This window comes from Sinohyriopsis cumingii, chromosome 8 (assembly GCF_028554795.1).
Source record: "Sinohyriopsis cumingii isolate HCF-2022 chromosome 8, ASM2855479v2, whole genome shotgun sequence".
NCBI classification, from domain to species: Eukaryota; Metazoa; Mollusca; class Bivalvia; order Unionida; family Unionidae; genus Sinohyriopsis; species Sinohyriopsis cumingii.
Window position 1 is genome coordinate 27,688,182 of NC_142968.1, and position 18,417 is coordinate 27,706,598.

Here is an 18,417-nt window from a genome sequence, read left to right on the forward strand (position 1 = left end):
TACTTTTTCCGTCATCTTGCAAGCGAATCGCATCTCGAACTTCTACTATAACGATAAAGTAACTGCGTCGCTTTCGAATTTGACATATGACACGTTTGAGTTACACTATAACGTGACTTGATTTACGAGTACATATTGACACCTTTGAGTTGCATTGAAGATGAAAATGTACGGTAACTGCATATGAAAGAAGTCGTCCTCATGTAGCATAAATTAAGTACGCATAAACTGAATGGTCAATGTAGATCTAACGGACGTTTAAGACAGGGTTAAACCATTGTTTGATTACGAAATAAACGGCCACTGACCGATGAAGGAAGGTGACCTGTACAGACAAAACTTTATATAGGAAATTGACCATGAGGAAATTAGAATGGCCGTTGTAATCAAATGACCGCTGAATTAATGTGACAGATTATGACAAGGTATTTATTCTAGAACTCTTATCAACATGCGACTGTCGTAACAACGTCACCAGCTTACATTGGTGAGATCGATTAAATATCATGTTGAATTCAATAATGTCAGTAAGAAATATGACGTGTACTTTCAAAGGGAAAACTTGTTCATTATTAAAACGGAAATAAAAACACAATACTAAATGACATGACTATATTCCTTTTATGATACATTGAAATACCTGATCCATTTACTTGGCTATTGGGATGAAAACACTAGCATGTTCTTTTCGAAAAGACAATCAGAGCAAAACTTTGAAAGAATTGTGGATTACTTTTTTACTTTGTTTAAACGTGTACTTGATATAGCTCTTGTTTATCATATATTTGGTCCTTGGTGCATGGACGAATAATGTACAAGTTTTCATGAAACGGTAAAAATTGTGTTATGTAATGACTCGGCGTTTATGCGATATAGATGCAGAGAGAGAGAGAGAGAGAGAGAGAGAGAGAGAGAGAGAGAGAGAGAGATAGAGAGAGAGAGAGACACAGAGAGAGAGAGAGAGAGAGAGAGAGAGAGAAAGAGAGAGAGAGAGTGAGACAGAGAGAGAGCGTATCCCTACATATGACATCAAGGAACTGTCATTATTATTGAAATTATTGCCGCTTAACAATATTACTAGCTTGATGGGGAGAGGGGAACACATTATAAGTATGCACGGGACGAATATGTTAACTGTGTATTAATGAGATGATAATGGTTTTATCCAGAATAATATCCGTATTTTCAAAGTATGAAGTAATAGTGGGAGCATTATGAATGTAATTCTTTGTCTTGGTTGTTTTGCATATCTTCTTCAGTCGTAACTATTAAACAATGATATTATATCATCACGGTGATTTTATTTTTAAAAATAAGGAACTGCGTATTTATTAGAAAGTTTTGACATTTAATTGTGTCATATTCTTGTGCTCGCAGTTAGATTTATAAAGCTGTTTTCTTTACCAGCCCACGAGTGGACGAACTATCAAACAATAATCAAGGTGCTCACACTGATGCAGTTTCTGGAGGCGAAAGTCTACGAGGGGAAACTTTATCTGAACATTACTGGACAATTGCGACTAATGCAAGAGGAGAATTAAGTCCTGCCCTTGATGGAAATATCAATGTAGAATTTAATCCGTTAATCGGCCTCGTTCATTTACATGCCATACAACCTGTTGAAAGCATACACCCAAGTCATCAAAATTATGAACAGCTGGAAGCGTTCACACCTCCATTCAAGTTGGCTCTTTCTGAACTTGAGGGAAACTATTGAGATTCTGTGGAATATATTGATACTATTCTCACAAGACGCAGTGAATATATCCATCCAATACATTCAGATGATATGGAATTTAATGAATATATACATCCAATCATCCCTTATAATGTGGTGCTTGATAGAAGCCCTGATCCTATTCCTTCAGATTATATGGGACTCAATCAATCAGTCCTTCATATTCCTTTAGATCCCGAAGGACGCGATGGATATATCCATGTTATTCCTTCAGAAAAATTGGACTCTAATATATATGTAGACACGATTTCATTAGACTAGGTGGAGATTGATGAAAGAACCATTCGGATGCCATGGAACGCGACAAATATATCGTTCGAAGTATTTCAGACCCCATGAAACACAATCGGTAACGAAATCGATTCATCCGATAGGATGTAACTCAAAACCATATCGAGTCAATTAATTCAGATATCGTAGATCTTGAGTGGACCAAAGATATAATTTATCTCGGTCATTTCGGAAAACACCTGTCACCGATACATCATTAAGTTTTCTTCACCAAGTCCTCAACTCTACATCCATCAGTGTCTCTAGTTAATTTTATCGAGTTAGGACATTCTTATAAACCATGAAACAGTTCCCATTGCTCTATATTGTTTAGATTCAGATTGAATTACATTAATATTTTAATTTTATTTAAAAAGGGAAAACACCAACGGCTTCATTTGCAGATTATAATTATTATTTTGACCCATACATTTATTGTAATTAAGAATTGGATTGTTAAAAAAACTGACTCACGTGTAAGAAATAATCATCTGAAGACATAATATAGGAATTAAAAATTTATATCTGAAGACATACATACATAAAAATAATCTCAATACATAATCCAGCCATGTACATATATATATATATATATATATATATATATATATATATATATATATATATATATATATATATATATATATATATATATATATATATATATATATATATATATATATATATATATATATATATATATATATATATATATATATATATATATATATATATATATATATACACACAACTGTTAGATTCCTAGAGTTCCGAACGAGAGTCAACATGAGAACTCATTCAAAATATGATCTTCATATGTAATTAATAACAATTATTCCAAAGCGTTTTGGGCTTTCTTTAGCATATTATTCTTGATAGTTGTTCCTTTTATATTTCATCCCGGTGAGTTTTCTTGCTCATGCAATTATAGATGTGTGTTTTCTCATTGTTGTACATAAATGCATGCACTCACGCATACGCGCAAACAAGTATATATATGCATAAATACATGCGTCATATGAAAAAAAAATAAATATAGAATTACACTGTTATAAGTTTTTCATTTCATTTTGGTTACTATCTCGAACTTAATGTTAAGCACATAACACTATAGACGTATTAACTTTTCGAAATATTATCATCATCAAGCAACTGTTAAAAGATTAGTGTCTTGCTCCGCCAAATGACTGCAGATTTGCATAATTGCAGGTATTGAGATATTTCGTTTTGTCACTACGGAAGCTGACACAGTATTACTGTTGTATTTTTGTCAATTTTCTATTCTATTTTATGGTCTTGTATTGTCATGAATTTGTTTAATCTGATGTAATCTCTTTTTTAAGTGGAAATAAAGTCAGTCAGTCAGTCAGAAAGTCAGTCAGTCAATACATACATACATACATACATACATACATACATACATACATACATACATACATACATACATACATACATACATATATACACATGCATGCATGCATGCATACATACATACATACATACATACATACATACAAGCATCCATACATACATTCATATTTTCATACCGTGATGTTATCAAAATTACTCGAAATGGTCTGACGTTAAAAACAACGTGCATTTAAATTACGCCATTTCGGGCATCCATAGCCTTATTATATATTGGCATTGTATGAACGAGCAAACATAATAAAATTAAAAATATAAACTGATTACTAAATGATACATCAAATGTTGGTTAACCATGAGTGAAGAAGTAGTTTCAGTCATCATGCGCACCCTTGATGTCTTAGTGAGTTTCATCCATCAATTTCGTTGTACTTCCATTGTCAATATCCCAAGTATTTGTTTTTCGCTTGAAACCAACATCAAACCCACAACACACAAGAATACAAATTAGCGTATAATATACATTTATTTACACATAATTTGGTAGGGAGATAAATTTAAGGGCACCGTGACGCTAAACATATGCCAGTTTAATAACAAAAATATGGCCACAACGACCTTACTATTCAACTTATTTAAAACTCCCATGCCGCCATGTCCTTTCTAACCCTAAAATTATTTCTAAATATAGTCATATGGACAGTTGTATATATTCTAATAAAGGACGAATGTATAAATATTCTCAAAACAATACTTTCTCACTTATTTATATAAATCTACTACATGATCCATACTTAAATGTTTAAGCGTTCACAATACCCCATGCACGTCAGTATTTTCGTCCATTAAAACATAAGTTTGAAGAATTGGCGAAAACATTAAACATACTATATTCTACAATATAACTTTTGATATTTAAACATTTTTACTATGTTCTAATTTTTTTTTGTCTTCCAGGTTGTAAAAATGGGATCACCTATAATTACTTATCTAACTTAAACATTTCCTGGATAAACTAAGAAAGCTCTACGTACTTAAACATTGACATGTATTTGAAAGTTCCACCAGTTTCGAATTTAGTTGTACGGAACACATCCGTTTGCAAATAAAGGAAAAGACCATTCCATCATACTGATCGCTTTTTGTTTCCACTGCTTGCTTCAACTGTCATTTCTATTAATTTTCAGTGCTATTTTATTCCTGAGTTATCTCGCGTAAAACATCAAGGTCTGGTTTCATTCTGAACTGGATACTTCCACGTTTGTAATCTGTATATGATTTATTTTGGTCTGATTATGTGGAAAAGTGTTCGTTGTCTTTATTATCCAACATATCCTTGAGTTTTCTGTCGTAAATTATTTCCCCTCATCAAACGTTTTTGACTTCTCTCTTTGAAGATTTTTTCGCTTTTATTCCAAGTTTATTTTGAGAACAATCTTTTACTGTTATGATGTATGTAAATCTATCGTTGTATTTTCTATATGATTTTATTCATGTGATATACATAAACAGCTGTGCATGAAAGTCCATTTTGCCTTGTATTCTTTGAAGCGATTTATATATTTATTTTATATCACTTTATTTCCTCGAACAGTTGTTTTGTATTTGAGTAATGAACTGCAATTTTAGGGCCGAAAGAAAGGGAACTGACTTTAAATAATTTTCTTTCTCGTCTTCTTCAAAGTATATATCATCAGTCATATGCAACGTTTAGAAAGATGCAGCGAATAATTAATAAATTTATATCACATTTTACCACACCTGTGGTTTAATCAAAACAGCTTCTTCATTGTTTTAAAACAAAGTTTGTTTCCTTAAATTATACTTGTTTTAGTAGCCGTTGCATTTGAATTATACAGTATATTTGGCCGAATATAAACCTCTACAATCATTCACATCAAATACGAAATTTAACGGGTCATTGCAAAAGCATTGTTTTGATGATCAATGTTAATGCTACTTATCTGGGTGATATGATCATTAAGTAGAATTTGTAAATCTACTTCCCTTCGTAACCACTCCAGGATATATTTTTTGATGTTTATAAACAGACAAAGCAAGATATGTACTCTGCCTGATGCTATTTTGTAACATAGATATGTTTGACTATAAGATTATCGAATCCAAAGTTTTAAATAAATACACATTCTCAGTAAGATTGTTGATTTATTGTAAAACTAACTGAATATTTATTTCCCTGTCGGAAAATTGTAGCCAGTATTACATAATATATTTGTCACTTTATTTATGTTGCATAAAACATTTTAAACATAGTTTGTAATGTTGTACAAATAAATCAGTTATGGCCTATAGTCAGGTTTATCTCCGTTCATCGTGCTAACTGTGCTGAAGTATATTCGATGCAGTCACCGGTGTCATGGGTTTTTAAAATACATTTATAAACAATGCCAATCAGATTTATTTTGATCATTGAATGTAATTTTAAATTCAACAAATTGGTCAGAGGTTCGGCAATTATGGAACATTTCCGATAATATCCCGCCATCCCCAAATATCATATCACTTGCCATTTACTAATATATACTCGAAATTCAGAGACGCTTTGAACATATCTTCTACTGTCTTTTTCCCATGTATCACACTATGTCATACACTGAAATATAAGCACGGAAAAGGTCATCTTTACCTAAATTAATTAGCACATTGGCATCACTGAGGCAATCAAAGATGTTCCGAATGGTTTCAAATGAAGTTTATACTTTAGGTTGTAGACGATGATGTCATCTATGTAAGTATCATAATTATCTAGACTATATGTTATCTTGTTCATTAAACGCTGGACTGTTGACGGAGAATTTTTCATCTCAAGCGGCATCACTTTATTTTCATAAAGTTGCCAATGCCGAAATTTCTTCTGCATTTTCCCCTCAATTAATTGTCAGCATCCATTCATAAGGTCATACTTGGTGACATAGTTTGTTTTTACAGTTATGTCAATGCAGTCATTTATTCTTGGGATTGGAATCGAATTCCTTTTAGGTTCAATGTTCACTTGTCTATAGCGAGTAAGCGTACTGAGTATATTATATGGTTTCGACCCAATAATACATGGTGAACTTTAATTACATTTTGTTGGTTCAATACAATCATTCTCCATCAATTATTCGTATTTTGTTTCAAACAGTCATTCTTGAGAGGATTCATCCTCTACAGGTGTGTAATCTACAACGTCAAAGGCATGGTAGATTTTCTTTATTAGTGTTGAAACATCTGGAAATAAATGCCCATATTCACATGACAGTTCACTGTTTTCTTATGGCTATAGATGTGAATGTGTCTGCTTCAGATTGTTCAACATTTTTGAATTCCGGAGATTGGCTGATCCGATGCCACGACAAACCGATTTTAAGCTAATATTTATATCCTCATTGTGTGGGGCAGGTACAATTTAATTGATAGAATTATTAACAAGGCTATCTCTATAAAAATACTCCTTTAACATACTTATATGACAAAGTCGTTCCTGGGACCTCCTCCTAGGAGTGTGCTAACGATATGTCACTTACTTTCATTTATATTTTCAATTGTATAATGACCATAAAACTTATCCCAAAAGAGGATTTCGAGGTATAGACATGATCGCCAGAACTCTATCACCGGACTAAAAATTCCTTTCCTTTGTATATCTGTCGTAACCTTAAGTTAAATTCTGATTGAGATGAGTGTATAACAGTTCTTGCTACTTCATAAGCATCTGACAACTTTTATTTGAAATCAGGGAACTATTCAAGAAAATTAAGAAAATTCAAGAAAATTAAACTTTGAATCTTCGTTTCGAAGCAGTTTATTTTTTAAACAACCTAATGATCCACGGACAGTATGTCAAAAAGCTAGTTCAGAATGCTTAAATTCCAATGGTTCTTGCGCTGATTCCCTAACAGCAAACCACTGTAAATGAACGCCCTAATCGCTATCGTTTCCTGCATCAAAGTAATGTAACCAGATCATATTCCACGCCTTTTATTTAAATCACTCAAAACATCCTTGGCATTTGGGGTGATAATCCTAATCCATGCGTAACGTGCTGCAAAATTAAAAACATAAAATGTGACCCTTGATCATTTTCAATTGACTTGGAAAGTAAAAATGTTTATAAGAGAAAAGTATCAAAGCTTTTACAATGGCTTTAGTTTTAATATTCCTTAAGGAAGTGCCTCTAAAAATCTTGTGGACATGCACATTACGGAAATCAAATATTTGTTACCTGACTTGGTCTTAGATAAGGGATCTACACAATATATCATTATTATGTTAAATGGTTCGTCAAATGTAGAAATTGGTTCCATAAAATCCGTATGCATCTTCTGATTGGGTTTTGCTATGATATAACACTTGTGACAATATCTACAGTATTTAGAATATCACATTGAAGCTTCGGCCAATGAAAATGATTCAAGATCATGTGATAAGTCTTATTGACCCCCACATGACCAGCCAAGGAAGTTTCATGGGCTAGACTACAAATGTACTGTCGTTATGACTTTGGAACAACAATTGGAAAGCACACCGACCACTATTACCAGCTGATATGTCAGGTGGTCTCCATGTTCTCATACTGACCCCACTTTTCACAAATAATAAACTAGCTAATTTGTGGCCTGCGTTTCGCTAATAGCCCTCGGAAGTAAACAGGAAATCTCGGGATTTCTCCTGTTTGACAAGGAATAATTGTTTTTGCGACTGACTAGAATAGAAAATGATTAGCAAAAAGAGGATCAATATGATCAATATATATTGATTGTTCAATACTAGTAACAAAAGTGACCTCATCGAAATACAGGCCAATCATAAGTCAGAATAGGGAATACATTTCTGGTCAACATCATTCTCAAGGTCTTTCTTTAATAACTGCAAAAGCAGGGTATAAATCTGTAAGTGCTACCCACGGTCTACTTTGTAGAAACCTTACACAAAGTCCCATATTCGTGTGGGTTGGCGGATTGTACCTTGTTTTATGGTGTACGCCCTCGATATTATTCCCGGTTAGAGTAAATATAAATATAAGTGGTGAAACATATAGGTGGAATAGATAGAGATCTGAGCAGATATATAGAACAAACCAGCACGAGCCCCTGTACATGTAAACAAACAATTTAATCAATTTCATAAAACAACTGTGAGAAATCATTACATTAGGAATATACTCTGCTTTTAGATATAAACCTTTCACCGAATTACAAATAACACAAATATATTTAAATAAAGTAACCGATCTGTTTGACTGGTAGATTTAGTTCATCATAGGATCGAGTGAACAATCGAAGTCAATGCCGTGTACGATTGCATAACCAGTTTCTTTGTTCACTCCACTTCCCCTGTAGCAGTTCTTTCGACTTTCGTCAGTATTGCCTCTTTCGGTCCTCACTCTGCGCGTAGCACGTAGATTCACAGATACCTGGATCTCAGGATAAGTACATCTCACTATACGTCTCAGAGACAGTCTCAGAATACGTGTGTGTCAGAATTAATATGTCGCAGAGTTGATACGTCGCAGGAGCTATTAGCTCCCTTTTAAAAAATATAAATAGAGACAACCTAAATTTTCCGTTGTTTATGATAACAGGGGCTTGCGTTATCCCCAAGCGTTATCAGATCTTACTATCGGTGCTAAACAGATGCTAAGGCTATACGTCGGCTCCACATGACCAATTATGACCCTAGTTAGTTTAATGGCTAATTCATCATGCATTAACATCACTCATTGACACCACACAAGGCATAACGGTTCCGAGCCAGCCACAATTTACACAAGTTAATGAATGAGATACATGTCATGCCTTACTACGCTATTTCAGTCAATACACACTCTCCCTTAATCATACATGAAATCTTCTAAATTCGGTCGATTCACACGGATTCTCGTAACTCATATTAACTAATGTAATGCATGAAATTCTTAGAACCTAATTCTTATGCAAATCAGTCCACAAATTCAAACAAATTCGTCAAACTTGTCTAAAGAAGATTAATGTACGACTTCCTATGCATAAACTCAGTACAGTTATACTTCATAAAGCAAATTGATATACGAATGTAGCAATTAAATTCATGCAAATATAAGTAAATACATTCAGCAAAGCATTATATATTTCATCAACAAATTACATGGAATTATCACAAACACCTTTGAGCTTTCAGCGTTAATCGCTTCTACATCCAAATTTGTTCGTCGGGTTTTCTCGACAACAGTTTTACGAGATAATTTCTTCCAAATTCTCCTGGTATCTTCCTGACTTGTTTTCCCTTGCAGAAAAGCTTAGACTGATTAAAATTTTCGATGTGGCGATGTTAAAACTAGGAAATTTAGTGTGAGAAATACGCCCCTTATTTAGCGTAACCAATCAGAATCACATATATCTGCCGCCTTTTTCCAGAGGTGCCAAAGTCGGGGTCAACTTGACCTTCTACTTTGTGACTATGGACATTTTCAGTTTGTGACAGTTTTACCATGAACTCAAAGTTTACCGAGTCCCTAATATTCCGTCTGGCTGCTGTACAAACAAATGCTTATTTAAGAATGAAAGTCTCCCTTCGAAAAGACATCACTGATCATGGCAGTATGGCGATTTGATACGCGCCTGTCCCCATAAATCTAATTAATTGTTGTCTGGTCTCAACTAATGTGTTCTTCATAGATCGCCAGAAATTTGCCCCTTCACAAAATCATGATTTGAAGCTCAACATGATTAACTTTCTCATCCAAGCAATACTTATCAGTTACAAGTGAATTGCTCACAACAGTAGCTAAAGCTTTGTCATTGCCTGCTAATAAACGAACACCCTCAATAGGTAACGAATCCATTACTCCGACAGTTAAAGGTCCTGAGACTATGTCTAATGTCAAATATATATAATGGAGATGAACATTAACAAAGCTGAAATTTAATCCATGAACAAGAACACGTTCACTAGAAGGATTCTCAGATAAAGGCATTGCGCCTGATAATAAAATACTCCGAGACGCTCCTGAGTCCATAACTATTTTAATAGGTATAAGCTTGGCAGAATCACTAATAATGGATATAGCATAATTCGATATGAATGGTTCATAATTTTCCAATATAAAATCAGATTGGGATTTGTTTGACCCAGCCAATGTTTCGCTTCCAATACAAATCCATTGCCTGGGCCTCATTTAAATTAGAGCATTTGGAATAGCTCTGTTTTTATTCTTTTGTCTTTTTTTTCAGTGTGAATCAATCAGAAATTACGTATCCTGTCTTCTTTTTTTTTACAATAATCGCATGTTTGAACAGATCATGAATTATTTTCGGTCTTATCAGAGCTTTATTCCAAAACGCTGTGTCATATTGAGATTTGAAAGTACGCGCATGAGACTGACTTGATTTCCTACAAAAAATCTATTGAGAGCAAGACTTAATGAACAATTGAACGAATAATCTTTAGTTGTTAGACCGGTATTTTCTAAAGCGTTTATCATTTGCTCATCATAGTTCTTCTTGACGTCACTATGGACCCAAATCTTGAACTCTTACTTGTCTGAGGTCATTGTAATCTTGATCAACCTCTTGGTTGAACAAAACATATCAAACATTTGTTCATTTTCTATTTCAAATTGAACTTGAGTTTTTCCGGTTTATTTTCTACAACTCCTAAACCTTGGCCGATATGCCTCCGTTACCAATCCATAACCCTTTAAACATGCATTCTTAACCACGTCATAATAACGATTTCGTTGTACCGACAGTGCTGTGTAGACTTCACTAGATTCGCCAATATATACAATCTGAAATAATACAGTACAATGTTCTTGTGCCATTTCAAAGTTTCAGGAATGTTGTGAAAGTAACGAAAGTCTGCATATGTTTCTGTAAAAGGGGTTACTAACCTAATATTTATAAAAACATCAAGACTTGAACTTCTGTGTAAAGGGGGTACTTTCCCTACCAGTTACAATTATTTTAATTTCAATTGCATATCTCCCTCTCCCTCTCTCGCTCCATCTCTCTTTGTGCACTTCTATCGCTTTTCTCTATATTGTATTTTTCTTAATATTTGAGCTCCATCTGATCTCTCTCTCTCTGTCTCTCACTATCTCTCTCTTTGCACTTGCCTCTCTCCTTGCTTCCTCTCTCTCCGTTTCTAATTTCTGATTTTGTAGTTCTTAGCCTTAAGTATTCTTAACTCTATTTTCATCTGAGTTTTTCACTGCAATTTCTGTAAGAGTCTAATAAAACCAAATACTAACTCAAAGTACTTTTATCCACAAAAAAAGAACATTTTTCCACCAAATACTAGATCGAAATATTCTTTATATCTTGCTTCGTTAAAGAAGCATTCACTTTAGGAAGAGCATAATGTCTGGCGGCTCAAGCAACTCGACCTTCTTCAAGGGTTCTAGCCTTTCCTGGATGGGATTTAAACCAAAGATCTTCACTTTAGAAGTCATCGTGAAAGTCTGTTGGTTGCGAAAACGTTCTCAAATAAGTTAATTTAAAATCATTACCTGGGACTATGACAATTCCAATACAAAATCAATTTAAATTCTCTGAACAGTTTAAAGTAAATTACAGGGTATGCGAAACTTAGTCATCGGAAGCAGTTTCACCTAACCTTATGATTCTTTCTTTCTCAAAGATCTATAGCATGTAATTTCAGCCCAATTGTACTTTCACAGGGACTATAATTGTAACACATCATTGAATCGATTTGGCAATAACCTCCCTGGATGTGTCAAATAAACAAATCAGTGGAATATCCATGTCACCCTCGGTGAATCCAGATGCGGTAAAGATAGACAAAATACAAACAGTAGTACGCACACCGGAAATATCCAACTAAAATAACAATGACCTCCAAAAGGGCACTCCAGTGCCTTTGGAATGGAAGATTTTATTTGAAGTAATATATATATATATATATATATATATATATATATATATATATATATATATATATATATATATATATATATATATATATATATATATATATATATATATATATATATATATATATATATATATATAGATAGATAGATAGATAGATAGATAGATAGTCAGCGGACTATAATGTAAAATTAACACCCCGGTGTTTGATGCGCCAATACGAATTTAACTAAGAAAACGAAATATACTTTCCATTAATAAGCTTTTAAACTATTAATTATAATGCATCTGCATAGATAATTTAAAAACAATCATATCGAAAAGATTTATTCATTCTTTGAACTAAATTTTATATCATTTCTAGTAGAAATAATAACAATTTATATAAATCATTCAATAACAATGGACATAATTTGAGATAGCGTCATATACATTAAATCCATATCAAAATCATTTATCTTTGTCTTACTGCCATGGATTTGATTTTTTCTTGAGCATATATATTATGTCTTTTATATTCACAAGCTCGTGCTATGCGACATGTATAATGTTTTGCTTGCATTTCGTTACTGCGAATTGTTTTTTTAAATAATTTTTCCGAACTCTCTGTTTTAATGCCAGTCTGACTTTCGTGCTATAATAGTTTCCTCTAGGTATTGCCCTTTTCATTTTCGTTTAGAAGAAACAAGAATGAAATTTGTAGGACCTCCATTTTCCTATTTTCAAGACTCAGAGAGCCTGCAATGTGTGGCGTGTAACACTCATTGGATTTTTTACATCCATGGAGAAGACTATCGATCATTGGATTTATCCTGCTGTGCGTGGATACAACTCTACGTAATACACACTTGAAAGAAAGAATGAGCGATGAGGAGCAAAATGGCGCTTACTCTTATCGCGAGAGAGAGTGAGAGAGAGGTGGAAGGGAGAATCACATTCTGCATTAGGTACCGGAATAAAGTTGCTTATCAGTTTAACTTTTAAGAAAGGATGGTATCTTGAGTGGCGTGGATATTCAGTTGTACAACCTAATATCGGATCCTGTTCGACACTTTTTGACAAAGCATACACATCACCTTTTGTACAAATGATAAAATCGTGCCCCGTTATTCTAATGTAGGACATCAGTTATCTCAGAGTATCAAATGTATTAACGCAATGTGTTTCCAAATACCAGGTTATCAGACCATGCGCGCTCATAGTGTTGCTTTGTTTAGGATGGGGGTATTATAATTATTGATAGTACATAGTTCATTTAAGGCCTGGTATTGAACAAAAATAAAGAGAAGACAAACAATGAATGAATTATGCGCCTAGAATTAACCTTTGTCAGAATATGATGCATGTACATGCCTGTTGTGTATATGTATACATATCTGTCTCGTGGTTTATGCGGCTATCCTGTTTATGAACGCAATTATTATTTAAGTACCGTATTTCCTTGTGATGACACTATGATCAGAGTACAATGGTTAGATAAGAAGTCGTGCAATTCATTCTAAAGGATGTGCTTGTTTCGTATAGTATCTTGCTCAATTTAATAGGTCAGTTATGGCGGAACAATCCAGATAGTGTCAACATATAACGAGTAATTACTGACTGTGCAACATAAGTTAGCCATATTTGTCGAAATCAAGAACTTAGCGTTCTCAACGTTCTTATTTTCATGTTTCCCTCTTTCTGCAAATACCATATTAACACATATTTGTTAAACGAAATTGCTTTATGTGTCATATATCAAGCTGTATCTAGCTCTTTCTTCAGAAGGATACAATAAAAACAGTTTGAGTATGCATGAGCTCACATCGCCATCTTAAGTTCGGCTTTTGGCATCTGGTCAATTTGTATGCTTTTTCTTCATTTTCGTAAAGACACCTATTAAATTGAACAAGATATTATACGATTTACCCGTGCCCTTTACCAGGAAAGTTTGATATAACTATCAAAATATGCCCATCCGAAATTATGACTATATTAATCTATGAGGAAATTAATGCAGGCTGAATTTAATGACCCATATCATATCATACTTACTCTGAAGTGCAAACTGAAAAAGCCCACTCATATATATATATATATATATATATATATATATATATATATATATATATATATATATATAACTGTGTGTGTGGGGGGGGGATAATCATGCCTGGTCAGCTATGACCTCGTATCCAACCTTAAATATTTACGTTAATGAAAAGCAAAATCGGTCAAACAAATACCTATTAAACACCCATAATTACTTTATATTGATTTTGCCCTTCCTCTTCTTCTTCATTTGTAATTTTTTTTTCGGTCGAGTCTGTTGCGTTTATAAAGACCCTCAGTATTGCATGACACAAGAGAGAGAGAGAGAGAGAGAGAGATGTAAACTATATCCAGGTGTTATACATGCCGGCACAAAAATACAAAATGTTCAATAGTGTTGTCATTAATAATCTCTGTCTCCCTCTCTCTCTCTCTCTCTCTCTCTCTCTCTCTCTATATATATATATATATATATATATATATATATATATATATATATATATATATATATATATATATATATCTATATCTATATATATATATATATATATATATATATATATATATATATATATATATATATATTAATGTAATTATTTATTTATTTATGATTTTAAAACTTGTCTAATTCAAATCGATTTAGCTTTTGAAAATTGAATAACATGTTATTTTGGTATTTCTTCAAAATATGATATTTTTGTGGTAAATTCCAATCAATCCGTTATGTTGCCATGACTATCAACATGACATTTGAATTCGGTAATTAAAACACTAAACCTGTACATATAGAACTGAATGAAAGATTCAAAATGCATTAGGTCAGTATGGTATTAACATTTACCTGACAATGTCAGAAGGTAGTAATAGCAATAAAAACAAGTTAAGTATGAACAAAATATATACTTTCAATCTCTTGTAAATGAAATGTAATTATGTCATGGCAAACACGTGTTCTTTATGAACGAAAGCAACACACAAATTTATGTTTCAGCACTCATCTGTACAAATTAACTTATATTGCCTTCTATGTACTTGTTCTTTGATGATACCATAACGCAACTTTATCATTCGATACTATATACATATTTCTGCTTCTCAATTTACCAATCTGTTATCATCATTATTATTCGTTGTTACAAAAAAATTATACAAGTTCTGAATCAGGCATGACTCTTCGTGTATGTTTATATTGTAGGAAATTGCAATTCTCTGTTTTTAAACAAGTGACGATACATTATTTTGTTTAAGATTAAGGAAGTGTACACATACAATATATGTACTAGTAAAATTAATGCACATGTATGCTATTGAAGGGAAAAATAAAAAAATAATAAATATTTCCAATCAATCGCTGCTTCAGTGATGCTATTTAAAACTAGCAGAAAAAATGATTATATATATATATATATATATATATATATATATATATATATATATATGAATAGAATAAAAAGTGAAATAACAAATAAATTGGGTAACAAATAAAACAATATTTTGGCACAACAGCTAACTAAAGCGAGATATTTGAAATGCAATTAAATGATTGCTAATTTATTAACTTAAACCAAATACTTGTTGTTTTTTTTTCCAATCCAATCACAACACTTACACTTCAAAAGGTAAATGAATAGGAAAAGGTTATTTTTGCGTATGAAGACACAAAGTTTTACACTCCAACACTCATACTTACAATCAAACACGTATGACAAAGGCCTAGTGCTCGCATACAAACATACATATGTTACATGAATAGGGAAGAGGTGATGAGGACAAACTGGCTCTTCAATTGCCACCAGAGAGACACACTCTACATTTCTGAGTTTGCCTATTTATCCCCAGGATGACAACTAATTAAGCAGATTGTCGGTGGGGAATGGATAATCATTTGCGGAACATAATATCTGATAGTGTCCTTCCTTTTGAACCCATGCAAATTAGTCACCTTTGGCCCCATGGAAACACTGACATGCCAGGTTACATTTCTTTAGGCTGTCAGTCTTTCTCCGGAGATCTGTGGTGGAAAACATTACTTGAGTCCCTTGAACCATGGCCATATTAGTTGTGTTTGTTCTTCTTATTTTAGAATCTGTACTAGTAAAAGGACTGAATAAGGTTCGCTGTTACACATAAATGCCGAGAAGAAATGAATGTCTGCATGATTGATGGACTGAATCATAGTCTTGAGCTTTATCAAAAGTTTTAGCCTCTATCTAATTTTATCGTGACTCGGGTGTTTTTCTGCCCAACAACCTGTTGGTTAGGGTAGAATAGGAAATTCATTCTGAAATATCTTCTGATTAATCCTGATAATATGAACGATATAAATCGTTGACTGTACATCACGAGTTATGCAAATGTACGGTCAGCTTTCAGGATACAAATGGATGTTCTAATGTTTCTTATACCTTAGACTTAAATACAATACAGGTCCATATTTAAATATTGGAAAGTGATAGACTGGGTACAATATCAAGCTTTATCTCTTAAACGAAGATAAAATAAAAATAATTATAAATGCATTTGTGATGCAAGTTCGTGTACTGCATTTATATATTTCCAATTTGTATTTGAGCACTGATTTGATATTAATATTACTTGGGACGCTTAGTTCCGTGATATTGCAGACCTCGACCTCTCTCGTAATTATGCATATCACGCCCAAAACATATTGTTAGGAGCGATGTCAACAGCACGCCTACTATCTGCTGTGAATAAGGGAGTACGTGGTAAGACTCCACCTTGCTTCGTAAGTTTGGATGTTGGCAAAGGGGGGGGGGGCGGAGAGCGGTACATCGAAATGTAGAATATTTAGACAAACGTTTTTGCATAGATATCTTGGGGGATGCATAATAGTCCTCCGCCGCACAATGCTTTTTCTGCATCGCCTGATATTGCTCGAGAGGCCGTCAAAATTCCAAGAGATCCAAGTGCCGGCAATACTGTTGTATCCCATGCCGCAAGAAGATGTATGATTGCTTGGAAAGTGCCACCTATACGATATATTTGTTTTGCTGATAATTTCAAAGTTAATACTTATCCTGTAACCCTGGCTAAACTAAAGTTAATGTGCGTACTGTTTTCTTGCTAGCGCAAGAACGTGTTGTCTTCGGAGCAGTTGGCTGTTGTTAGGCTTCATGGGTACGCCAGAATTATTATTTTATATAGCTTGAAAAAAATACTTTGTGATGGCGTTAAAACAATTCATACTGTAAGTAAGTTTTGGGCCTCTAAAGATTGTCCCATGATAATAACTCACTTTATGATATTCTTTCGAAAAATGAGCTTATAGTATGATATGTCTGTCTGAGATAATAAGAGATTAAACATGATAATGTACAGCCACAGTAGGTAATATAGCCCATCGGACTTAACACCAGCCATTGAAATCTTTGTTGCGTTCCAAATGCCTTGAAATGTTGAAAACAAAAGACATTTGAGTTCCTGTATCAACATCCCGATACTTTTGCTTAACATCCTAAAGCATGAGGAAAGCTCACGCATAACGTTTATTTAGCAATTCAAAAGTTTATAGCTTGTAATTTCAGCACAGGGACTATAATTGTCATAAATCACTGAATCGATTTGGCAACAACCTTCCTGGATGTGTCAAATAAACAAATCAGTGGAATATCCACGTCGCTTTCGGTGGATCCAGATTCGATAAATATAGACAACATACAAACACTGGTATGCACATCGGAAATATCCAACTCAAATAACAATGACCTCCAAAAAGGGCACTCCAGTGCTTTAAAATATAAGAAGTAAGAAATATATATATATATATATATATATATATATATATATATATATATATATATATATATATGTGTGTGTGTGTGTGTGTGCGTGTGTGTGTTGTCAGCTGACTATAATGTAAAATGAACACCCCGGTGTTTGATGCACCAGTACGAATTTAATTAAGAAAACGAAATATACGCTCCTTTAATAAGTTTTTAAACCATTAATAATGATGTATCAGCAAAGATAATTTTTAAAAAATCATATCGAATAGATTTATTCATTCGTTGAAATAAATTGTATAGCACTTCTAGTAGAAATAACAACAATTCATAGAAATCATTCAATAACAATGGACACAATTTGAGGTAGCGCCACATACATTAAATCCATATCAAA

The 18,417-nt window shown here is 33.3% G+C and overlaps 1 protein-coding gene across 3 annotated transcripts in view; it reads left to right on the plus strand.

Annotated features, from left to right (window-relative positions):
• LOC149793191 (uncharacterized) overlaps positions 1-2,590 on the plus strand; it is a 51,496-nt gene extending 48,906 nt beyond the window's left edge. For all 3 annotated transcript variants that reach the window (XM_089967143.1, XM_089967146.1, XM_089967144.1), the window contains one exon: positions 1,408-2,590. In XM_089967143.1, the coding sequence (XP_089823269.1) occupies positions 1,408-1,717 (310 nt within the window). In that variant the 3' untranslated portion in view covers positions 1,718-2,590. The remainder of the gene's footprint in view (positions 1-1,407) is intronic.
• The last annotated feature ends 15,827 nt before the right edge of the window (positions 2,591-18,417 follow it).